The sequence below is a fragment of the Trachinotus anak genome, unplaced genomic scaffold (assembly GCF_046630095.1).
Source record: "Trachinotus anak isolate AG129_WGS33_773 ecotype Australia unplaced genomic scaffold, CSIRO_AGI_Tana_v1 ptg000012l, whole genome shotgun sequence".
Lineage (NCBI taxonomy): Eukaryota > Metazoa > Chordata > Actinopteri > Carangiformes > Carangidae > Trachinotus > Trachinotus anak.
The window spans coordinates 12,136,427-12,161,797 of NW_027273863.1; the positions used below are offsets into that span (position 1 = coordinate 12,136,427).

Consider the following 25,371-nt stretch of genomic DNA (forward strand, 5'->3'; position numbering starts at 1 on the left):
CATGTCAATTGAGAGAGCTTTGAAGGTGTTGATAGATGGATGAACTTTGGATGTAGTTGTTTTTTGCTAAGCTAAGCTAGTCTTCTGCTGGCTTCATATTTATTTGTTTATAACTGAGAGTTCTACAAGAAGATCAATACCACTCTAATATCTGTCATATAGGAAGCCATAGCTGGAAGCCAGTTAGCTTAGCTTAGCATAAAGACTGGAAACAACATCTTGTTTTTCCACAAATACACACAACACGTTAATTACTGAGCTTTAGAGGTGCCAGTAAGTGTTACCTTTGGACTGAACCAAGTTATCTCTATCTCCTGTTTCCAGTCTTTATGCTAAGCTAATCTAACTGTTTCCTTAATATGTAGTGTAGAAACATCTCATCTAACTTTCTATTAAATCTATATTTCTATATTTCTCTCTATTCCATCAAACACCATGTTTTTTTTTTGAATGACTGAAGACTGAGAGTTTGTGTTACTGTATGTTTTTGTTCTTACTTTGTGTGTTGATGTGTTTGACTCCTGAAAGGAAGCCTCTCTCAGTTTCTGCTCCTCCACAAGGATGTCCCTTAGGTGTTCGTTCACCTGGAGAGAGAGAGAGGGGGGGTGGGGGGGGGGGGGGGGGGGGGGGGGGGTCATCAAATTTCACATGTTGGACACAGAGGTTGAATGGTGAGTTTGTGTTGGAGAGGAGAAACTTGAACAGTACAAGGGGCTCCACACATCAAAGAAAAAACACTTCACCACCACATGTGCCCATTAACGACTGGTGCTAAATACTACTGTAACCCAATATACAGCACTCAGCTGACTCTCGACTCCAGCACTATGTAAAAAGAGCTTCAAAGATGACTATTTTTTCTTAAATTGCTCCCCTTTTACGATTACTGGTCTTCTGTCTTCAAAGGGTCCGTGTAAACAACAGTGATGCAACATTTTGGCCTGAGGTTGCCGAGGCCAATCCCAGCTATGTTGTGCTTTGTCTCAGAACTACACACAATCCTCCATGTGTTTTTTTTTTTGTGTCAGTAAATGAATCCTACATGTGTATCTTACTGCCTTCAGATTGTAAAACGGAGCAGGAGACACTTGAGCATCTTCAGTGAGGAATGTTAGTAACGATTGAATGTTTAAATGATTAATTGATGCCACGCTGGGGCTTCTTTCATTATTTGAAACAAAGTAAAATGGGGTCAGCATCACATTTCGAAACAACTGTGTCAAAATTCCTTTAAAACCTTCAACAAGATCAGAAAAAAACAACTTAATAATCTGTAAGATGATGAAATAAACTAAAGATGCAATCAGAGACTTAGCCTCTGCCCTCGTAAAGCTTACAGCCCACTAGAGGTCTGACTTTACATGTCCGATCCTGATTTAGCACACCAGTAGAGGTTGGGCTGTAGGTTGAGTCAGTCATCTCTTAGTAATCTCTGACATGATTGCATGTGGTTAGTGCCAGAACTTCATCTAGTTCTCCTGCAAACGTATTAGGACAATATTTGAACGAGCAGTGGAGGAACAGAGCACAGACGCACTTTGCAGCACCTCCTGTATCTTTCATATCCAGAGTGAAACAAAGAGCTGTGTGTCAGATAATAAGCTGCCATTGTACAAGGCTCAAGGATGTGTACACTTGTTATCCTCTGCAAGGAGAAAGCACATGTCTTTCTGGTTTTGTGTACACATGAATGTGCCTCTGTGTGTGAATGTGTGTGTGTACCTTGTTAATCCAGGTGGTGATTGCATCCTCTGTGTCATAAGGCAGCTCCTGGATGTGTCCGTCACTGTGTGAGGGTTCAGCGGTGGAGTACCTGTTGATGCAGGACATCACCCTCTCCACACTCACCATCTCCACTGTGTACGCCATCATCAGGGTGTCTATGAGTGCCAGATGGGAACTCTGCAGAGACACACAACAGCATCACAGCTAAAAAAGATTCATTCAAATACACATCTCGATCTACAATTTTCTTTTTACTTCCAAAAGCATCAAACTGACAATTAAAGGTATAACTTTACATTTCCACCTTAGTGCTTCTCTGTGCTTCTGCTCATCACACTGGCTGCTCAGCTTGCCTACAATTTATGGGAATTCTTTGAAGTGCAGAGTTGCCCAATTTGTTGAAAAATATGTTTTCATTCAACAAAAAATGAAAACACTGAAATGATCAGAAGTGTTGCTCTCTCGAAAAGAGAGATGACGTGTAAATATCAACCCTGCTCCAAAAGGCATTAGAAACAGCATCTACAAGACAGCAATTACGATCTGACAACAATAATTTAATAAATGTCACATCCTCTCTATATAATGTGCTTCTCAACAAATTTCTTGAAATGATTGTGTGAAGGATTTGCTCAATAAGGCAAAGGACTGTGCAAATGGTGACCCTTGTGCATGTAACGTAATGTAAACTTTGCAATGCAATAGGGAAACAGAATGCAATGGAAATAGGGTTGCACAATAAATTCTCTCAGTATTGTCATTGTGATGTGAGCACATGCAGCCGTCACATCGCAACACTCAAACATGTTATGCTACAACCTCGTTGCTGCTTGATACAAAAGGAAAACTCACATGCTTCTCATTTTCTATGACTAATCTAAAAGAGAAGTCTGATTGATATAACATAATCTACTTTAAGGGTCTTTCTTGGACACACAGAGTTTGTTAGTGACACATAGGCTCTGCATGCACAGTGAACCATTGATCATTCTCAATCAGTTTTGTCCCACAACCAAAGCAGGCCCCGCCCCCAACTAGTCGTCGACCACAACCTGAAAATGAGCGATGAACTGGATCAATTCACAGACGAGGAAGATTTGGTTGTAAAAATAGAAGCAACATTTGTTTTATGTAATTATTTCAGCTATGGAAATGATGATGTTGAAAACTGTCATCTGATGAAAATTCCTGTATTTTTTCATATTGGAATATATATCGAAGGAAAAAAAATACTGCAGTGTCAGTTTTTTCCAGTAACTTGCAGCCGTAGATAGAAGCACGTGTTCTCCGTGGCAAGTTTTTGCTATGTAAGCAAATATCTTGCATGTGGTACACTATAATTTGTTCTATCATAAATCTTCAAACCTGTTTTGTCTTGTGATGTCAGCTGAGGAGGTTTTTGTGGAGTCTTATCAGGTTCATCAATAGAGAAGCAACCGTCTCTGGCTCACAACAGCTGTGTAACTATTTTTATAGTGCACAATTACCTAAATTTGCGTCATCGATGTCATGTGAATGGTTTTTCTAAACATCAACATCTACATAAAGCTTGACATTTTCCTGGCCTTTCTAATCCCTGTCCAGGCTGCTCATACCAACGGACCTCCCCTTCCCTTTCCTGTCATACCACAGGTCTACTCAAAAACATTTACACTCTGTGTGTGTGTGTGTGTGTGTGTGTGTGTGTGTGTGTGCTTACATCTGCTTACTTAAGCATCTATGTACAGTCCAACCTAACTGAACAAACATCTAAAGTCAGGTGTTCCATGATTCAGGTGACCCGAACCAGCAGACACAAACAAGCAGTGAGAACCACCAGAGCCTGTAGTGTCAAGCACAGGCCTCTATTCATAACCACAGAGCCTCATGTAACAGCCAGTGTGACCAAGTGTTTCCCCAAGAAACGAACAACTGATCCAGTGCTGCAACTCTGGATGGCTACTGGTGCTCAACGTCAGCACCACATGCTCCTCTGCCAGACTAAACAGACAACGTGTACAGAAGAACTGTGGTTGTTAGAAACAGACTCAAGTATAACATATTGTCATTAACTGCTCCTATATGCTTAAATCTGATGAGAAAAACAAACAAACAATGAAGTCATTAGTCATTTAGTCCAAGATGGTGTCTTCATATATATTGTTGTGTGACCAACAATCCAACACCAAAAGTTACTCAATTCACGGCGACAAAAACACAAAAGCAACTAAAGAATATTTTGTATTTTTTGCTTGATAAATTACTTAAATAATTAATTCACTGTCAAAACTACAGTTGATTAATTTTCTGCTGATCAAATATCATCGATTAATCAGCTAACAGGAACTATACATGAGAACTATACTGACCTGGGAATGACATACAGTCATCTTTGTTGATATTGAATTCGTAGTGTACTACATGGGTAAACAGGGTTGTTTGGATAGGTGCATGAACACATGAGCCTGATATTGATTTTCTATGAAACAGTCTGCAGACACTGTTTTGAATTCCAGCATCTTCAGGATATTGTCAGATATTTCACATTGCATGCCATTCACCTCAGGTACAGTAGCTGGGCTGGCCGACAGCTGGAGTGACTGACAGAGAGAGCGAGAGAGATAGAGAGAGAGAGAGAGAGGGAGAGAGAGAGAGAGAGAGAGAGAGAGAGGGAGAGAGAGAGAGGGAGAGGGAGAGGGTGAGGGAGAGAGAGGGGGCCAAGAGGCTTAGACTGGAGCTAGAGTTCCAGAAAACATGATTTTCATGAAAACCCTCTGAGCCTTTTCTGTGATTGAAGCTTTTCTGAAGTCATTTGCATAAAAGTCCTAGATCTTTAATTTTGTTAAGAAGCTTGTGGAGGTGTGTGCACGCATATCAGTGTGTTCAGAGCTCTGGGTGGTGAAGTATGACAAATTATTGTGTTCATTTATTTTTCATTAGCCGTTTTTGTAAATGAAAACCTGTATTTGAACATGGGGAAACATGGATCCTGATTTTATTTGCCAAACAGTGAAAATGTTTCTATCAACGGACAAAACTGCATTCTTTGCAGATTTACTAAGGGACTGTGCAAAACTTATTAGAGATGGGAAGAGGGGTGAAAAAACTCAGAGAAGAATGTATTTTTTCTTTTTGCTGAAGGCAGGATAGTCAAAAGGTTTTGACTGGGAAAACAGGAGACTTTAATAGTAATTGTAATAATACTATAGTAGAAGTAATAGTATATTATGAAAGTTACAGTATGTAAAACTACAACTTGTTTTTAGATTTCAGTTTGTGTACAGATTAAACAAACTTTTAGAGGTGCTGGAAGGTAGGTTTTTAAACTTTTGATAGATCCAGCCAAGCTATTTCCACCTGCAGTCTTTATGCTAAGCTAAGATAGCTTCATATTGAATACATAGGCTCTGCTTTTAATCCCATCCTCCATTTGAATGGGGGCAATCTCTCGACCTCGGCGTGGGTGCCAGCGCAGAAGACTCTGGCAAAAAAAAATGCGTGGTCGTCAGACAAAAACGTTGAACCAGGCACAACTTTTGGTGCAAAGCAACGCGACGTCATCTGGGAAGGCACTGGGGTGGCCAATCACATACATTCACATACTCATTCCTGGAAGATTACGTTGTAACATGAAGGACTGTTTATCCCACAATCACTGCGATGGAGGATAAAATAGTTGCCGCTTTGATAACTTGCCAGATTTGTAAAATCCTGTCTCTGAGAATTATAAACCACTTTTCAGCGTTTTCATGTGTGATAAGCGTTCAAATTCGTGGATCTAAAATTAAAACGGGGCTAGATTGTATTTGATTATCTCACTAGTACCTGAAGTAACAGACCTCTACCAACACAGCCCCTTATGGGCTGTTTTCAGTCTGAATGTCCGCTAACTCTACAAAAAAGTGAGTGTATTACCCAGAACATCAAACTGTTCCTTTAATAACTCTTGGGTTAGCATTTTTTTTTAAAGGTGGAACATAAGATTTAACTCTTCTCCCCACCCCAATAATTTTGTTACAGTCCCCAAGTGAAAATAAAATAAATATTGTTTACATGCCTGCAGTCTGTGTAGGTTTGTCATCGTTTCATTATTGCACGGTCGACTGGGACATTCCTTGAAACATATGTGAATCTGTCTCTGTGCATGTATGGGGCACATATGCACATATCGGTGTGTGCTCAAGAGACAGAATTCTGACAGTATATGGAGACACTGCTATCTACAGACTGCTCTTATACCCACTGGAAAATAAACACTACTGTTGACACTACAGGATTTAAAAGCCATGTGCTGTGTATTATCCCTTCACAAAGACCTCTGGGGTGTGTGTGTGTGTGTGTGTGTGTGTGTGTGTGTGTGTGTGTGAGTATGAGTGTGAGCGCAAAGAAGCAACTCTAAACCACTCATGGTGACAGACACGCCTTATAAGGCTGTGGAAATGGCAGAGACGGGTCATAAAGAGCTGCAGCATATTCATGCACGCTACCTAACAGCAGCATCAGTACTCTCCTACAGCTGTGTGTGCATGTGTGTGTGTGCATGTGTGTGCATGTGTATGTGTGTCCTTGATCAAAGGCGTCTATAGGAAGGTACAACACAGCTGAACAAACAAATAATCTTTCACCACAAACATCACAAGTGTCCTTCCAGCACAGGTACACACTTAGAAATGACCCACATCTGAGCATGACTTTACACGTCTGGCTCTTTTGTGATGTCAGTGTGTACTCATAGTTATGGTGCAATTGTCCCAAAAAAAAATAAATAAAACAATGACCTCCCTCGCTGTCTTTCTCACACACATCTATTCCATTTTCCAAATCTTTCGACACTATTCTGCAGCAGGCGTTTAGATGAAGGTCCACGCCCCTCTGCAGGCAATTTCAATTACCGCTCTGGCTCTCTCTCCTCCGTCACTTTCTCATCGAAGTGTTTTTACACATCGAGGGCAGCGAGGAGCATCAGCATGTGCAAGACAGACAAAAAAAGAGTCAAGGAGAGAGAGGAAAGTAACGCTAGGAAGGGACAAACACACAGGCCCACTGCTGGAGGTCTGAAAGCTCTTTGGAGGTGTGTGAGAGTGTGTGTGTGTGTGTGTGCATGTGTGTGTGTTTGAAGAAGGAGTAATGGGGGGTGGGGCGGAGGGTGCACCAGACGTGCTTTGACTCATTGTGAGACCCCACCCTCCACAGTGCTGCAGTAGTGCACATCACGTCTTACTCCTCTCCTCTCCCCTCCCCTCCCCTCCTCTCCTCTCCTCTCCCCTCCCCTCCCCTCCCCTTCTCTCCTCTCCTCTCCTCTCCTCTCACCCTCCCTGCACTCCGCTCTTCTCCTCCCCTGTCATCTCCCTCTTTCCCCCTCCTCTTACCCCCTTTTTCCAGATGGCCGTATTAACAGTGGGCCCTTTCCACTCGTTCTCTGGCACACACATGTCCTCGCGCCCGCCAAAAAGGCAATACATCAATACATTACCCTTACTCTCCTCTGTATCTTTCCCTCCCACTCTATGACAGCTCTTCCTCACCCCCCCCCTCCCCTTTCCATTCGTTCTCTTGTAGGCTTCCACACTCGCACTTTCCTCCCTTCTTTTGCTCTACTTTCCTGCTTCCTCCGGGCTCACAGCCAAATATTAGCTCCTAAACTCCATCTTCCCCGCTTTTCCCCTCCACTTCTCTCTCTATATCCATTCACTCTCTGACAGACTGCCACGCTCCTCCTCCTCCTCCTCCACCTCCCTGACATGAGTTATTCTTCTGATGCACAGCATTTGGAAAACCATGAGGTCATCATTTTCTCTGCCCGATATACCATAACCCAAAATGAAAAGCCTGGACTTAAGCATGACTGAAATGATCCTGCTGAGTCCACAAACACACACACACACACACACACACACACACACACACACACACACACACAAACACACAGACAGTTCCTCTACTTTGCAAAACCAATCTAATGACTTTAGAGAGACACATACAGTAGCAAATAGCCTGGCCATGTGTTACACAAATGAAGGTCAGTAGTCGTAGGGAGCCAGTGAGCTATAGGCTCAATTTGTGTACTTAACACTGTCACTAAAACTGTCCACTAAATCACCTGGTACACACCTAGACACATTCACATTCACAGGTGTGAAAGGACACGGGATCATTACGCGTAGCACCAAATCACTTCATGACATCCCCAATCAATGGATGATGTAGTGAGCACAATCAACCGCAAACATAAAAGTGCCCTTGACTAGTGACTTTCGATTATCCCCAGGAGCTGTAAAAAAGAAGGAGCACAAGCACAGGGCACATAAAATACAGCTACAACTGTGTGCAGGAGATGTGTGGGCACTGGCGGGTTTGATGAAATATGCTTAAGCTTCGATTAAATATTCAGGAGATAACAATATTCTGGTCTCATTTAATCCACAAAGCTAGAGTTTGGAGGAGACCGGCAGGGGCAGGACAGGCTAAAAGAGAAAGACTATGACAGCAAGAGAGAAAGAAAAATAGAGGAAGAAGCAAGGTGGAAAAGGGATGTAGAGAGAAACAAGAGAGTAGAAGAACGAAAAGAGAGTGGGTTGGGGGGTGGGGGGTTGCGCACTGCATTGCAGACACCTTTTGGCGTCAGCAGAAGTGCCCCATCTCCAGCCATGCGTGCACTCACCAGCATGTCTGCCACAGACTCCCCCCCTCTTTCATAACTATAAAGCTCTACTCACGTCCTGTAAAATGTGACATTTTATGTTACAGTGTTGGAAGAATGAGCCAATTAATTGATTAGACCATCAACAGGACATCACTGACAGTTGTGATAAAAAATTAGCTTCTTGCAGGCTCTGAAATGTGAGGATTTAATGATAATATGACTGTAAAGTGAATATCTTAGGGTTTTGGACAGTTGGTCAGACAAAACAAGCAATATGAGGACATCACTTTGAGCTCACATGATTTGTTTTGGGTATTTTTCATTATTTTTCTGACATTTTATAGACTAAATGACTAAAATATAATGAACACAACAATCTGATAATGACGCAGACTTATTATGATTGTCCATTTTGTTCTGGATCCAGTATTGACAACAGACTACAAGAATATTTCTTGGTGGTGTGAGCTAAGACATGTTCGCCCTGTGCCGTCTAATGACACAGAGGCCGAACAGTGAGTAATGGGTTGCTATAGGAAACCCGTCATTAGCGGTTGTTTTTTTCTCTCAACAGGACATATCTTGGCGAGCAGTCTAACAGTAGGACACATGGAGCGGTACACACACTGACACAAAAACACTATCATATAACACACTTTTCCCTCATGGGGAGAAGACGCACGGTTATATTGGTGCTGAGATGATTCATTTAATTGTCTGACAGAGGATTGTTTGCCAACAATTTGAATAATCAATTGAAGTCATTTATCAAGCAAAAGAGCCAAACGTTTGCTGGTTCCAGTTTCTCAGATGTGTAGATTTGCTGCTTTTTTTCCGAAAATTTTATATGTTTGGTTTTTGGACAGTTAGCTGGTGAAAACAAGTAATCTGAAGTTGTAACTCTGGGCTTTAGGAAACTGAATTTTTGAAATTTCACTGAATACAGCCATGCACTGTGTCAGGTCCATCTCCACTCACCATGTGTATAGGTGTGCTGGTCAGGTCTCTCTCTGTGACCAGTCGGTCCTGGTCGGTGACATACAGGCCTTTCTGGGCCAAGGCCTGGATGACGGCGTTGTGTCCCAGTAAAGGTTTGACGGCATCGCTGCGGAGGATCAGGCTCCCCGCTCGGCAGTAGAGCTCTGCAGACTGGAGCAGGCAGGCCACCGGAGGCTTCAGGTGCTCCTGGTTGTACTGGTCCCTGTAGAAAGGCTCAGCCAGCTCCTCTGGTACCGCATCTGAGAAGGGAGAAAGACACAGAATAGCAGAGAGGAAATAGGTTACGGCTAGTTTTGTCCTCCAGCTCCATCACTGCTGAGACCACAAAAGTCTTATCTGCCATTCACAACGCCTTGTGTTGTTGTTGCCGTGGCTTCCCTACATTGTAGCTCTAAGCCTCGACTTCACGGCCACAGCAAGCTCAAAGCTTGATGCGCATGTACAATCACACGCACACCAGGAAAATCTTCAGGAAGACAGAGAGGGAAATTAGCTACTATGAGGCATAAGTTTAGTTAGTGGTGAGAGGAAGTTTGACGGCAAAGAGGGAGTTTTCACTGTTACAAAAATAAGCACACCAATGAAACGTGTATGTTTGTTGATGCTCATGTTACTGTAGATCCAAACAGGACAGGCTTATGAGCAAAAAGCAACAGTGTGTGTGTGTGTGTGTGTGTGTGTGTGTGTGTGTGTCAAGTTCGTTGTAGCCTGTATGTGTGTTGCTGGAAGTGTATGTTACAAAGCGCGGAGCACCTTCTAATCCTGTTACCTCATCCAGTAAATCTGATTTGAAGAAAATAGCCGGACAGAAAAACACACACAGCTTCACCTCCAGGACTCATTCATTCTTCTTTATCTTTCTTCATCATACTATGTTGTTGTTAACCACATGTTGTGACTCAGAGTTTACCTCCACGAGTCATCAATCTGTCATTGACATACATACTGTATCTATGCACCTCTAGTCAGATGAGGTCCTTGTGTAGGAATGTGTGTGAGAGCGTGCGAGGTGACACACTTTTAAAACACTGTGTGCTCCAGTCTGAGTGTGTATTCCTGGTGTGTGGGGTCATTTCCTCTCTGCCCGCCTCTGAATCACACTGAGGCAAACAAAGGACACTAAAGGAATCTATCTTAAAGGTACAGCTTTTCCTTCTTTAATCCCCTAAATATCAGCACTGCAGAAGCAAAACAAAACTATAAAATAAAATATTTAAAGCTCAGTCAGTTCAGAAATAACATCCATTAAAGTTGTGATCAAACCTCAGAAGTTTTCCAGAGGCTATGGTTAAAGCCCAACCTGACTTTTCTGAGAATTCAGCCAATGACAATACAAATTTGACAACTAAAGCACAGTGTGCGAGGTAATTGTGGTATTTTTGTTGTATATGTTTAGTTACAGTCCACATACTCTTTCAAAAACAATCATTTAGAAACTATTCTCATTTATTTTCAGATAAAGGCAGTGTTGCAGTCACACTTGAACATTTTTAACTGTTTCATCAGATGACCCAAGATGTTAATAAAATCATGTAAATGACATTTTTATAACAAAAAGCACAGAGAGCAGGTTTTGCTAGAGAAATCTGCTTCGTCAAGTGAAAACCCTCCCCTTTGTGTTGGCCATCAAAGAGGAAACAGACAGGAAGTAGCTGCCACAGGAAGTCCAGGCACAGAGAAGACTGCTCCCCTGGAGACCCCCAAGATCACAGCTCAGCATACACAACCTCACGGTCAGCAGTGTTTATCTCTGCTGGTTTACTGCTCTTTGTTAAAAAAAAAAAGAAAAAAGAAGACATTCAGTTCCTAATCTAGGTTGCCAGCTGGTAAATTCTTACAGAAACTAGATTATTATTTGATTTGCTGTGGCTTATACTGTATGCTGTGAGGCTCAATCTTCATTTTAAATAGTGCTGATATAAATATGCTTGATATAGATCATTATCATCTGGAGTCAATCATTTCACATCAGTTACGGTTCAGTGTCTTGCTCAAAGACACGATGACGTGTTTACAGAAGAAGCAGGGAATTGAACCACCAAACCATTGTTTTCCAGCTCTCTATCACGAGCAAAATATGTTGGCCACGCTCACAAATGATCTTTCTTAGCATCTGCTACATGACGGCTTATGGCAAATTCTGCCATGTTACAGGCCATGTGCTGTATGTTAGGGAGGGTTTCACACACACAGCAGAACGCACTGTAACATACACAACACCAAGCAAACCGCCATGAAAGTCACTGCACAGCCGTCAGCTAATCAAAGCACTGCAGTCCCTGCACTTCAGGGAAGGAGACTGATAACCAAAATGTTCCCACACTGACTGCTGACTTGAATGTGCCCGGGGGGGGGGGGGCTGCAATCTCAGAGTTATTATCAATCTTAAGCTAATTAAACCTGCCTAACTTTTACCACAGGCATGATCACGATGGTATCGCGATACAAAATTGTGGATCTTTGTATCATGGTAGTACATGGTGTCATGTAGCTGGTAACCTCTGAACGATACATTCAAGTCCAGCCAGAATCATTGTAGTGCTTGACAACATGATACAACCCTTTTTGTAAAAAAGTTGGGACTCAAGTCTCACAAGCCAGGGACCGTTGGACTAATAGTTTAAGCAAATGTCTATCATGGAGAGTATATCATATCACCTTTGATCAGTCATTTTAAATTCAAACGGACCCACTTGTAATTTGTCAAAGATCCTTTTAAGTGTCTGATATCGTTTTCAAGTTTTAGATTTGATTACAAATTCAATCTATAACCACAAATTGCTGGTGAGAGCCAATGCTGAGGTAAAGAGTCGAGCAGTGACCAGTAACCACCAGTTTCATTAGTCCCTGCAGAGAAATGTATAAAAATCAATGCTGTTCATGCTTTAATTCTTACCATGGCTCTAATTAGATTGGCAATTAACTGTTTGTAAAAACCTGCGGTGACCTTTGTTGGTCCTTTGCTGCCGCTGTGTTGAGTTCATAGGATGGAGCCACATCAGATCAAAAGTGAGGAAACAGTGAAGCTGTGCTCTGACATTCATTTCACACCCACTCTTTTAAGCTATGTACCATCAGTCCGCATCTTCAAAAGCATGTATTTTAGGAGTATTTTGGGAGTTATATATCTAATTTTGTTTATTTTTTCCATAACCCTGATGTTTTAGCACAAATGTGCATATGCAAATCCATCTCTCTAAACTTCCACCTCCCCACCAAAAAATTGTTACTTCTGAACAACACCAGATTCAAACCATCGCTCATCCGTCCAAACTAGGCCAAACAAGGCTCTGAGGACTGGTAATGAATTGGGCCACAGTCCTCGGCAGTGCTGGGAGCTGAAAGTGTGTCACCGGAGGGATGGGGGGAAAAACAAGGCAGCAGCAGTATGCTAACAGCCGCAGGTCTTGTTGAACTAAGCCTGGCTCTCTCACATATTAATGCATCTTGCATGTCTCCCACACTCTGAGATAAAGAGTAGTGTCCAGCTTCATTGGACTCACACTGATGGATCGATGGCTGTGATTCAGGGGTCTCTCTTTTGATCTCTCTCTCTTTCTAGGTTTGTCTGTCTGTCTGTGTGGCCGCCAGTCATTGACACCGGTATACTGTACACGGAGGAGCAGCTGTTAAATGCATTAATTAGGTGCTGGAATAAACCTCTGGGCTCAGAGCAGGCTGGATTTACTCTGAGGCCATGCTGCTTCCAGACCTCAGTGAGGGCAGGAGACAGGTTTGGGATACCTACATAAAGTCACTTATACTGAAGACTTAGCGCCACACAAATCACAGCTAAAACTGTCAAGCAAAGAAAAATGTAACTGTTGATAGCGAGGAATAACTTTAGTAGAGCTGAAAGATTAGTTGATTTATCATTTAGTCAATAGACAATGGACTAATTTGAAAACTGATTAACTGTGATAGTCATTTCTCAGTAAAAATGCCACACATCCACTGGTTTCAGTGCTTTCAGCTGGGAATAGTTACATGTTTTCTTAGTCTTGTATAATAGGTAAATACTCAGCTAGAGACTGGCCACTGTCTGAAACACTCATCAACTCTTATTTTCACATTATGACATTCAGTATTTTTAGATTGGGTGCGAATGAATGTTTGTATTGGCAATTTAATTCAGAGTCTAATGTGTTACTGTAGTCCCACAATTAAGATGCCACACATAAGTTAAGTCCTTTTCTGTCCATTAGCCATCAAACTGCAAAAGCTGACAGTGAAGGTCTGAGGTCAGTGTTACATAATAGGTTTGGCCTGACTTCTGCAGTGGGGAATAATTAGCATTAGGCAAGCAACAGGTTAAACCAATAATCCTGTGACATGAGCAGTGATGTAGTGGATTTAGCCCATGACCTACAGGTAGGGACTGTTATATACATTTAATGAGACAAAGATGCCATATAGTTTACATTGTTTTGATATTAATTTGTTTTGATACTTTAATTCAACTGCTGCTATTTAATAGAATAGACGGATTGAACATTTCTATTTATAATAACAAGGGAGGAACACTTAAGAGAGCAAGTAGTTTAATTGGAGTCTGATTGCAGGCTGTTGTTTACAAAATAGTCCCACTTGTAAAGCCCCTGGTCCAACACAACATCGTATTATTACACAATGTTAGATGATTATCTTAACAACGTTTTCCACAAATCTAATCCAGAAATGAAAACGACCAGGAGGCGCCACCTACCCGAGCCGAAAGCCTTGGCCACCAGCCACGTCAGGCTGCACGATATCTTGGCCCTGGTAAAGTCATAGTGATCGAAGCTCTTGATGGCAGGGACGATGAAGGTCCGTCTCATCCCTCTGTCATCTGCCGCATCTCCCATCTTCACCGCGTCGGGATCCCGCTACACTGCAGCTGGAGGAGCAGTCAGCCAGAGGAATTCCTCCTGACTGCGGATGACATCCCGTCCAGAGGAATTCAATGCAGCAAAATTTCCCCTTCTCCTGGAGACAAAAAAAAAAAAAAAAAAAACTTTGAGCCTGGCCTGATGTTGGAGAGCACGACGAGTTCCGAGGGGCGCTCCTGGGCTACATGAGCACCATCCTCAGGTTTAATGTCCTTATGTCTCAGTTATCTCCTTAAAGCCTGCCAGCACGGCGCAGTTTAGGAGCAGGATTTCTGAAGATTTCCTCCATTCCCTGACATTAGTATCCTGAGGCTGACCGACATAACGGAGCAGCTGTGTGTCACAGGAGGGAGGCTACGGTCCAACACCAGAGGACACTTTCACACACAACCCAAAGAGCCTGTTCGTGTCCATGTTGTTCTTCGTTTTCTTTTCTAACTGTTTTCCTCTCTCTCTCTCTCTCTCCCTCTCTCTCTCTCCGCGGCGTCTCCTCTGCGTTTTTCCTGCCGCACTGATCGGAGGATAGGGCGCACGGCGCATGCGCGAAACACCCACCCAGTCTATTCATTCCCTGATAGGAGTTACCACAGTGTATGATAATATAATGCAAGCCTAGGTGGAGTTAACTGGCAGGGCGAATTTCGACCAAATCCCAAATGGTGTTTCCACTGAGAGGTGGAGAAAGAAATGCACGTATGTACGTCCCTGTAGCAGACTGATACGAGCCTGCATGCTGCTCATGTTGTAAGAAAGAAGAAGAGTCATCAATCTATTTCTGAGGCTGTGACTTTTACTTTGCTGCAGGAAGATTTAGAGGAATAACGAGTGTTGAATATTGATTTAAGGCAGCACGACATGTTACAAAGATATCATTGCTGTAGCCTATTTGAACATCCTTCTCACACCGAAGATATGGCTACTGTGAAATTCCACATACATTGATCCCATTTTAAAATTTCCAAAATTGTAGCCTGTGGTATTGTTGTTTGAATTATGACATTATCAGGACTCATTGAAAGCAGGGACTGGTTTAAAAAAACTGCCGGTCCTATTGGGGTTATTAGGGTTAGGGTTAAGGTTATGTAGCATTGTATATTGTATATTATGTAAGACTTTAAAGGAAGCTACACACACTTTTATACACACTTTCACTTCTTTTATCTGGGAGCTGTAGCTCAATTATTGAAAATCAATATAAAATGTTGCTGTTTTCTGGTAGAACTCTTGTGTTTGCAAATTATGAAAACCAGCCTTGTTGCTTCTTGAAAACAATACATGTTTACATGATCTAAAAAGTAACAGGTTGGAGAACTTTATCAACGCACCGACAGATATCCCAGTGTACACAGACTCTAACATGCAGCAGGTGAAGTGAAACGGAGGCACGCCGCTCTGACACAGGGCCTCACCTTGGTTGTGGGGCTTGTGCACATGTTGAAACAGTTCTGCTGAAGTGGTCTGGATTGAATTTTGGCTGAATTAAGTCACCCACACAAACACACTATAAGCAAAGCTCAATCTACCCTGGATGGTTTACAGACACAGCCCGACATGGTACACAACATGTTGCATCTGCCAAACAAGAAAGATGCTCTCATGGAAAAGTAAATACAGTGGCATCTGTCCTTGTGATACAAATGTGTAGATGAAAAAAATGTGCTTCGGTGCCCTTATTATAAATACAGCATAATTCTTTCCTCCCCTACTCCAGTGTGACATCAGAGGAAAAAATAAAGCATGAGATTGTCCCATGAGGATACAGACATAATCTGGTCAGCCATCGGCTACCTTGTATATCCTGCAGGTACTGTATAAGGTTTTCACCTCGCAGTGACATGACACATTTCTATTGATCACAACAAAGATCATTTCATCATTAGGCAGATTTTACCTCAAATGCTTCTTGACCTAAACCTGTGTGTTCAATGGCACAATATTTATTTATAATGAGTATTTTCCAATGTGAATATTGCTCCAGTAAAAGATTTGCATATTTCTGTTTGAAGCCTAAATAAGCAGAGACAGAAAGACTGAATAGAAAACACACATATTGGTTTTACTGTATATCACAGAGATACATCAGCAGCCATCTAGAGACTCCAGACATCACTCATAGTGTCATTCTTCAACATATGAATTGGGCAACAGCACTAGCACTAGCACTCTAGCACTTACTGCTGCGCTAGCACTTCTTATCGCACTTAACCTTGATTGTTCCCCTTTCTGTAAGTCGCTTTGGAAAAAAGCGTCTGCTAAATGACTAAATGTAAATGTAAATGTAAACAGTGAGAAAAAAAAAAATTAAAATGTAGGCCTATTCATAAAGTGTCTTACAAAGTCAGATAAAAAGTAATTGAGCAGATACTAACAGTAAAAATCAGAGATACAGACCAATCAATCAATCAATCAATCAATCAATCAATCAATCAATCAATCAATCAATCAATCAATCAAGTTTGTTTTACTTCATGTCCTTATTTTCAGTCTGAACCATTAAAAGTAACCTGGGTGCAAACTGTCAAAGTTACAGTATGTGGATGGGTCCTAGTTAAGCATGAATCTGAGCTGATCAAGCAAAATATTTCACATCATTTTATCATTTACTGGCAACCAGTGACATCCACGTCCCACAGACTTTGTAGACAACCTGCTGCTTGCTACTGTCATCCTCTGTGATTACAGACATGAGAGAGTGTTGTCAGTGAAAAGGACAGAAATGAGTCCAAATGAGATCATATAATAGTTAAGGTCAGTAAAAGATATACATGATCATATTTTAGAGATGGTGTCAACCACTAGGAACTTTATCTGATCAACAAAACTGTTACTATTACACCGTCAGATGGTGACTCAAATCTGCACACACCCTTCTGAACACCTTAAAGGAACATGGCACATCTTAAAATACAATTCTTATTTAATCTCTTTTGTCTCTCTGATACCAGAGCTGTGACGCTATTGGATGTCACTTCAGAAGATCCTGTGAGGGGCAAAGAGGAGCAATGAGAAAGGTGTAACAGCATTGCACCCTAGTGCCTGTGTTGGGTTCACACAGCTGAAGAGGTCAGAAAGTATTTATCACACGTCCGTCAGTAGATGGCAGTGCTTAGCTAAATACTCATCTAAAACGTCCCTGTTCTGCTCAGTGTACCTTATAGTTACAGTCTCTTATCAAATTATACCAGTGACGAACGGGTTGAAAAATTTGGTCCATTGTGCTTGTTACAGCTGTGTCATTTTATTGCTGAGAAAAACATTATTTCCTTTATTCTTATTATTTTTTAAATTGATCCGAGAAAATGTCATTTTTAGAATTTTCATCTGGAAGTTTATTGCTCCTCCTCTGAGGAACGTGAATCATCTTTGTCTGTGAGTCCCCTGTGGTCCACATTCATTTTAGACTCATTGCCAATCATGACGTAATTAGCATTTTCGATATGAATGCTTCCTTGTTGTTGTGGCCACCTGGCCATGCCATCGCCACCATCTAGTTGCAGAGGCACACCGGGACCGAGGTGAAGATTTTGTCTCAGTGAAAGGTTCAGGTTTTCTATATGCTGCAACTCTGCTTTGTTACATTCTTGGATCAGCTGCTTTTTACATTGGTTTAACTGCTTTAGCTTTTCCTGTCTCTCTATCTGAAGTTTCACTTTTTGTCCCTCAGTCCAGATTCTCTTTTGGGTTTCAATATTTGTCGGCGACAAGAACCTTTTAATTTTTTTTTCAAAGTTCTTACTCTCATCTAGTGGAATTATTGGCCGCAGAATCATAGGAATGCCCTCTCTTGGCATGCAGTTCTCCCGTGGCAGCAGAGGGATAACAGTGTTGTGCTTGTATTTCTTGTTTATGGAGTTGACAAGGGCAGTGTCTGTCTTCATCTCCACCCACTCGGTGTTGAAGTTGCGGGTAAACAGCAGGAGAGTATAGGCTGAGTTGTTGATAGCATCCTCCACACACCTGAGAGTGCTCTTTCCAGGGATGGCAAAGTCATCAGAGAAAGTTGCACCTGTACAACCAGCAACTCTTTCCAGTTTTTCTTTCATGCTCTCGGCTACATTTGCATCCTCTGGTGCGTGCAGGATAACAAATGCGTAAAATTCCTCTTCCTCCGCTTCTGCGCCTTCACATTCATGCATTTCATCTGGAGCAGGTGCCTTGGGTACACAAGTGTTTGTTGCAGTAGGTACTACACATTTTGGTTCAGTGCTTGGCTTGGTGGTTTGATTTGGACTCTCATTTTGAATGATATGATGGTCCAACTTGACTGCTGCATCCATCTTTGAGTCTTTCCTTACTTCAAGTTTAGCAGGTTCATTGGATTTTGGCTGAGGCTCCTCAGATGACAGAGGTTGCTCAGGTGCAGGGGGGACACAAGTGTTGGATTTATCTGATGTTTCAGGAGTTATTTTGTCTCCCTGAAATGACATTGTTGGAGGTATACTCACCTCTAGATGAGTAGGGTATGAGGGCATTGAGGAGCTTGCTTGCAGAGGGCTGGGAAGACAAGCTCTCTGTGATGGATCAGTTATTTTTAAAGTTGGGTTTGCTTCATCCAGACTTCTGTCAGGATCATGGTAAGACCCTGACTTGAGTTCTCCTGTGGAGCATATCCACTCTTCAAAATGAGGCCCACAGACAACTTTAGCTTCTTCTCTGAGTGGATCGTATTCCAGATACTCACCACTGCTTGTTTTTTGGCTGTCAGTGGAAAGGGCTCTTCGATATGCCAGATTTCTTTGATCTGGATCACACAGCCTCTGCTCAGACAAAACTTTAAAAATTCGAGCCAATGCTGCCAAAGATTCTAGTGTAGACTCTTGAAAATGACCACACTGAACTCTGAAATCTTCTAATTTACCTCCACTCATTTGCCACCTTTGAGCCAGATGATTAGCAAGGTAGTTGTCCGTCAGCATCTGGAGTTTGTCCAGGGCCTGTGCCTCTTTCTGGAGAATGATCAGACATAGGGCGTGAATGATAATATCTTCAGGAGCCTCACCCAACTGGATTGTCAGGCTTAGTAGTCGTTCCGGAGGTTCTTTAAGTAATATGTCAAAGACTTCTCTCAGTCCTGTCCCCTGATTTTCTTGTCCCTCGTGACTCATTTTTGGTTGTACTTTGCCTCCAGCATTTAACAGAAATCACATGTGATTTCCCACCATTTTCTTCGTCATTGCTTCAAAAACTTGGGCGAGGTGCGCACTTTCCTGGACATTTTTGTATCTTTAAAGAGATAAAAACAACAAACCTCAGAAATCATAACATAATGGGTTTTCTGCACTTTAACTGCATGTTGAAAAAGTAGTAGGTTACAATAAAACCAACCTTGAAGCTGAGTTGAACTTGACAACTTCTCACCGGCATGGAGTCCCAGGTGCCATGACAATAAACTTAGTCTGTGTATTTCCAGCTTAGATAAGGAAGTCACTCAGTGCCTCTTTTCCAGTTGAGTTTAACCGATAAAAAAGTCTTTTCTCTTAACAGGAAGCTCTTAGTGCACTCTTGCAATCCAGCTGTCAGAACACCATTGGGTGTGGTAAGTCCCGTCAAACTTCTGGAGTCAAGTTAATCAGTAGCCGTACCTGTGGCAGTTGTAGGCCTCTGCCAGCTTTAAACATTTTTGCACAGCACAATGATGATGTCACCGGCTGTGAAGTATGGGAACACATGAGGGACAAAAGACAAGAGCAGGAAGAGGCATTCATGTCCGCTGAAAACATAGTTATCCCCGTGACCAAATAAATTGTGCCATGCTCGAGAGATGCTATTCATAATGCAAACATTCACCCCCATAACTTCTATTTTGTCACACTATATTAACTTTTCTATGTTTAGACCTCTCACAACATCGCAAATCCACAGAAAAGAAAAATTCATTTGTGATAAGTGTGGAAGTCTTTCATTCCTCGGGCACAATAGGCACAGAAGAGAGAGGAATTCTGGCTTTTCTCCCTCTCTGCTGAGAGGCAAGTGTATTTTTATCCACGGAGGAAACCTCCAACCCTGTATTTACCAGGGGTGGGGTCACACCAGGCAGAGTGCAAGCCAAGATCAAATCCTTCACTACAGTGCAGACAGAGAACCTCTCTGTTCTTAGTGCTGAGTGCAGTGTGATATGTTTACTGTACGACCACTTCTGAAGGATTACAGTAACTCTATATGAAGTGTGGTTTCTATGCCTTCCTGAAATATGACAATTGGAAGAATGATATGTATGTTTCTTTACAGAATAAAGTATCACCATTCAGCTGAGTTATATAGCATATGTTACCAAGACCACAGCTCTGTTGTTTTAAGCATAACCCCATCTATAGCAACGGGCACACCAATCCAACTAAGGGACTGTATGAAAGTTATTCGGGGATGGTCGTAAATGGTCGTAAACTTTATAAGTTTTATATTTGTTAAGGGGCAGTATTTGGACTGAGGGTGGTTGTTTTGTTTCACCAGATTCATACTTTATTTTGGCCTTCCCTTCATATAGTTAATATGTAAATAGCTGCATTGGGGTTATATGGTTAGGGATGGGGTTCAATAGCATTTTATTGAATCTGAATCCAACTCTGAATTCTCTGGCTAGATCCAAATTCACTTTGATTATTATTATTTTTTCACTCAGTGTCATAACACAAGATTCAACTGTGCTGAAAGGATGTAGCACTTTCCCCATTTTGTCACTGCTCTGTGACAGTCATTGACACTGTCTGGACAATTTTCCTTTTGCTGTGAGGAGACAGTGCTTGCACCTCACTAGGGGGCTCTGATACAGCTGCAGAAGTAAAAACAACACAGTGGAGATAAAAAATAACCTGACTTTATCTTCTGAAGATATCAACTAAGTAAACCACCAATATGGCTTCAAGCACAAAGCACATAATGCTGCTTGAAGGTGAAATGATTGTTGCACTATAACAGGCCACAGTATAACACTGGAATTAGGCTGAGGCCAAACACTCCTTCTAAACTCATCAAAAATGCCCCAAGTTCTGACTTTAACATGATGGATGACAGATAAATATTCAAGCAAAGGATTTTTCCAGTTTCACTTCTAAAGTGTGCATTGGCTATATCGCTGTGCCTTAAAGATACTTATCTTTTAATTTGGGTACACAATTAAACAAGGTGTACCAGTTCCATACTGTTCAATAGATACTGTGGACAAAGGTGTTGCAGTATGTCAAGGAATGGGTCCAAAGAAAATCATGCTGTGAAGGGACTTATTTTTTTTTTCAAAACATAAGAAACATGACATTCTTATATGTCTCCCCACCACAGTAATTTTCATACAGTCCCTAACTATTGATGCTATGCACATAAATTTTACTCTCACACCATGTATGCCCTCGTATACCTCTCTTGCACATACACACACTCAAACAGAAGTGCACATTTTCTGCCCCAAACATGAGAGCACAAAAAAACAACACAGACATCCACACAGCCTCAGGATCATCCTGAGTCAGTTACATAACGTACTGCCAAACGTCCATGTTTATTGAGGTCAGTTCTTTTAACAAGAGACACGCTCTCCCAGCAGCTGGGTTAGTCAGCCTGGCGGTAAATATGCCTTCACCTTCAGGCAAAACATATAGTAAGAGGGTCTGTCAGTTCTGCAAATCATGGCATTTTACAACTTCGGTGATGGTGTTTGGAGCAAATACCTTCTGACCTCTACTTGTTTTTTGGATGAAAAATTACATTGATTCAACACAAACACATGCAGCTCTCCTCTTACATGGTTTATTGCTATAAACTAAAATGCACAGATGTGTATTTTTGTGTGTTTGTGTCTGTGGTTTCTGGCCGTGGGAGAGAGCCCTGAGGGAGACACAGAGGGGTCACATATAAGAGGCTTTAGGGCAGACAAGTGAAAAGGAGGCCCTTTCTTGGACAGAGACTATGGATTAGGATGAAAGACACACGAGTGGGGGATGCTCTGTCTTTTTTATCTGCCTCACCCGCTTGCTGCATCTCTCTCCCACATTCTGCATCATGTCTATTCAAAATGAGCAAGATGTAAAGATGATGATACAAAGACACACACACACAGTGGAGATACAGAGAGGGGGAGATACAAAGCCAGATAGATAAGATAGGGAGATAGGGGCAGAGCAAAAGATGAATTGAGACCTTGACAGATCGATAGCCTCTTTAGAATTCAGTTTGTGAGAGGCCAAAAGAGGCCATGCAACGCGCTGCTCTTTTCCCAGCCACTTGATTCGTCACACATGCTAAGAGAATTTAACACACTCACTTCTAGCGGTCAAATATATGCTCCACACACATGTACATGTGAAGGCATACAGAGATACAAGGCCCTGCACTCATTCAGTCGAGTGTCAACGCCCACAGTTTGGTCTCTATTGAAACACTGAATGAAACACCTGCACTGCAGCCACTACTGCACTTTGCAGAGAAGTTTTTCATTTTCCTGTATTCTCTTGCTGAGAAAACACATTCACGAGTAGCCTATAGCCTTAAATTCTTGCGTAACAGTGCATTTTGTTCAGATAAGATGGAGGTTATGTATGGATGGCTGCAGCTTTGAGTAGCCTATATACATTCAGACAAACTCAGTCCATGCGTGTGCTGTGTATCAAAGTAAAAATAACCCTGGCTATCACACACTGAGGCTAGTTTATGTTGTTGACAAAGCGGGCAAACAGATCTAAGTTAATGTGACAGTTAACTAGCATTAATTCAGGAGCAAAGGTAAATGAAGCGGGCCTGCGGACACGACAGGGGAGTTCAGTGGGAATGGGAAGACGTGTGTACTGTACCACACTGGACCATGCTTGGGTGAGCATGTAGGCCATGCCAACAACAATGCATAATACAGCCTCTGGTGATGGGGGATGGATATATACACACACACAACACCCCCACCTCACCTCCCATATACACACAAACACATAGACATGCACTTGGACAAACACACACACAAACTTGCACGCATGCACAGACATTGACGGTGATGGGGCATGGAGCAGTTTATGCTCATATCAAGAGAAAGTCTTTGATCAGTGTGACAGGAAGGGCACTCGCCCCAAAGGAATTAGCTAACTCTTGCCTTGCAAAAGCGCATCCACAATAAATCAGGAACGTTTGCATTTGCAACACAGTGAAGAAAATGTCTGATATTTAGCTTCATTAATATGCTAAATGTATGAATATGATTTGTTCCAGTTCAATGTCCAGAAAAGCATGTCCAGAGTGGCATGATAACCATAAAGAGTGGAATGTGCAGAAATTCAGGTTGCATGTATAATCCTCTCAATTTAATAGGCTGTTAATCTGCACAAGTAATTTACATATGGCTTTTAAATTAGCACACCCATCAGTTTTTAATTTTCCTTTAGAAATATATAAATTACACAGTGTTTCTGACATATTGAGGACTATGTAATAGATTTAAGACTGTGTTTTTTGAAACTCTTCAAGCTATTACATTTAAAACTTCCTTAAAATTGTATATTTATGCCTTATTTCCTTAGAGGAATAGTATATACATCTTGGAAATTTTGCTTATTTGCTTTCTTGCCAAGAGTTACATGAGAAGATTGATCACTCTCATCTGTCTTTTAAATATAAGGCTACAGCCAGTGGCTGGTTAGCTTAACTTAGCATGAAGGTTAAACATGGGGGAGCAGCTAGCTTGCCTCTGTATAACCTCCTGTAAAACCACAACATAGTGTTTTTACTCTTCAATTTTTTTTATATGAATCAATCAAACCAGATACAACATGTTACGTTGTGTGCTTAAGAGAAGCCGTTGGGCAAATTTTGTTAGCATTGGGCAGAGACAGGCTAATTGGTTCCTCCTGTTGCCTTTGTGCTAAGCTAAGTAAGCCAGCTGCTGTTAGCTTAACTTAGTGGTATTGAGCTTCCTATGTAACTCCTGGCAAGAAAATGCAAAATAAATATTTCATAAATCATCAAACTCTTCTTAATCTTGTGTCTCTCCATATTGAAATTTCTCTACTGCTACTTCTACCTGCTTTATATTTACAACAGCTACCGAATTTCATATTTTCTACTTGAAGAAGAGGGTCCCTCCTCTGAGATTTCTCCCTTTTCCCCCCCCATTAAACATCTTTTTTTATGGGGTTTTTCCTTAGCTGAATCAGTGGTCTAAGGATAGTGTTGTTCATGTTGTAAAACCCTGTAAAACACATCTGTGATTCTGGTTATATGGTTGAAACTGACTTTATTTGACTTCATGGAAGCTGGATCTAATTTTGGTCAGTGTGAAAGATTTTTAATGCCATCCACACAGTCATACAGAAGATATGCAAAGAAAAGGGGAAAGGAAGTGAGAGGATAAGACATGGAGCAGGAGAGGAAAGGAGATTAGAGGAGAGGAGAGGTGAGGAGAAGAGAGGAAAGGAGAGGAGAGGAGGGGAGAGGAGAGGAGAGGAGAGGAATTAAAACCTGCAACAAAACTAAAAGAATAAATGGACCCAATCTGGCTGCACTTGGTATTAGAATGGATGCCCATCCAAAAGCACATGCCCAATCCCCCATGTCACTTTTGTCCGTCTCCAAACCCTGCGGATGCTCTGCTTGTATAGCAGATGCACATAACCAAAGGATGTGAGGCATGAAAGCAATGGGAAATTCATTACATATTCCTACCCCCCTCCGTTCACCATAATCACCACAATTAGCAGACATCTGCAGTGACTCCAAAGCTGGGAGTGTATTCAGGCAATCAGAGCAGCTTCACCGACAACACTGACTGCAGCCCCCTCTGTGATGGGCCTCATCCTGAAGGGAAGCATTCCATTAGAAACTCAGTGATTAATTGAGACGGAGAATTTGCTCCTGGCATCGAGCAAGAATGAAGCCCAACAGGAGGCATCCATGATGGCAGAGTTGTATGCAGGGTTGGTGGAGGTGGTCCGGAGTTGGCGGGGACCATGCCATACTGTTGATGATGTGAGATAAGGCACTCACACTGTGGTTCGCAATTAGCTGTATGAGAATAGTTAACCAGAAGACAGCTATATGAAGATTTTCTGACCCATCAAGTAAACAAAACCTGTGTGTGTCTAACGATAATCTCAGTTTTATAGCTGCTTATGTTACGAGGCAAAAGGTAAAAAAAGAGCATTAGGAGGCATTCGCTATTGCTAGTGTCCCCTGTTCACTTTTGGA

The 25,371-nt window shown here is 41.9% G+C and overlaps 2 protein-coding genes across 3 annotated transcripts in view; both read right to left on the bottom strand.

Moving 5' to 3' along the window:
* Positions 1-14,836, bottom strand: part of camsap2b (calmodulin regulated spectrin-associated protein family, member 2b) — a 33,374-nt gene extending 18,538 nt beyond the window's left edge. The window contains exons 1-4 of one of the 2 annotated variants that reach the window (XM_071492693.1): positions 14,052-14,836; positions 9,326-9,585; positions 1,723-1,902; positions 498-584 (exon numbers count right to left, since the gene is read on the bottom strand). In XM_071492693.1, coding sequence (XP_071348794.1) covers positions 498-584; positions 1,723-1,902; positions 9,326-9,585; positions 14,052-14,190 — 666 coding nt within the window. In that variant the 5' untranslated portion in view covers positions 14,191-14,836. The remainder of the gene's footprint in view (positions 1-497; positions 585-1,722; positions 1,903-9,325; positions 9,586-14,051) is intronic. The other variant, XM_071492694.1, reaches the window with a different exon arrangement.
* Positions 14,837-16,655: 1,819 nt separating this feature from the next.
* On the bottom strand, positions 16,656-19,859 carry ticam1 (TIR domain containing adaptor molecule 1). Its single transcript, XM_071492701.1, has 2 exons — positions 19,540-19,859; positions 16,656-19,437 (listed from the first exon to the last, which is right to left on the bottom strand). Exon 2 carries the CDS (start codon positions 19,317-19,319, stop codon positions 17,544-17,546), a length of 1,776 nt encoding a protein of 591 aa, XP_071348802.1. The 5' UTR covers positions 19,320-19,437; positions 19,540-19,859; the 3' UTR covers positions 16,656-17,543.
* Positions 19,860-25,371: the final 5,512 nt, after the last annotated feature.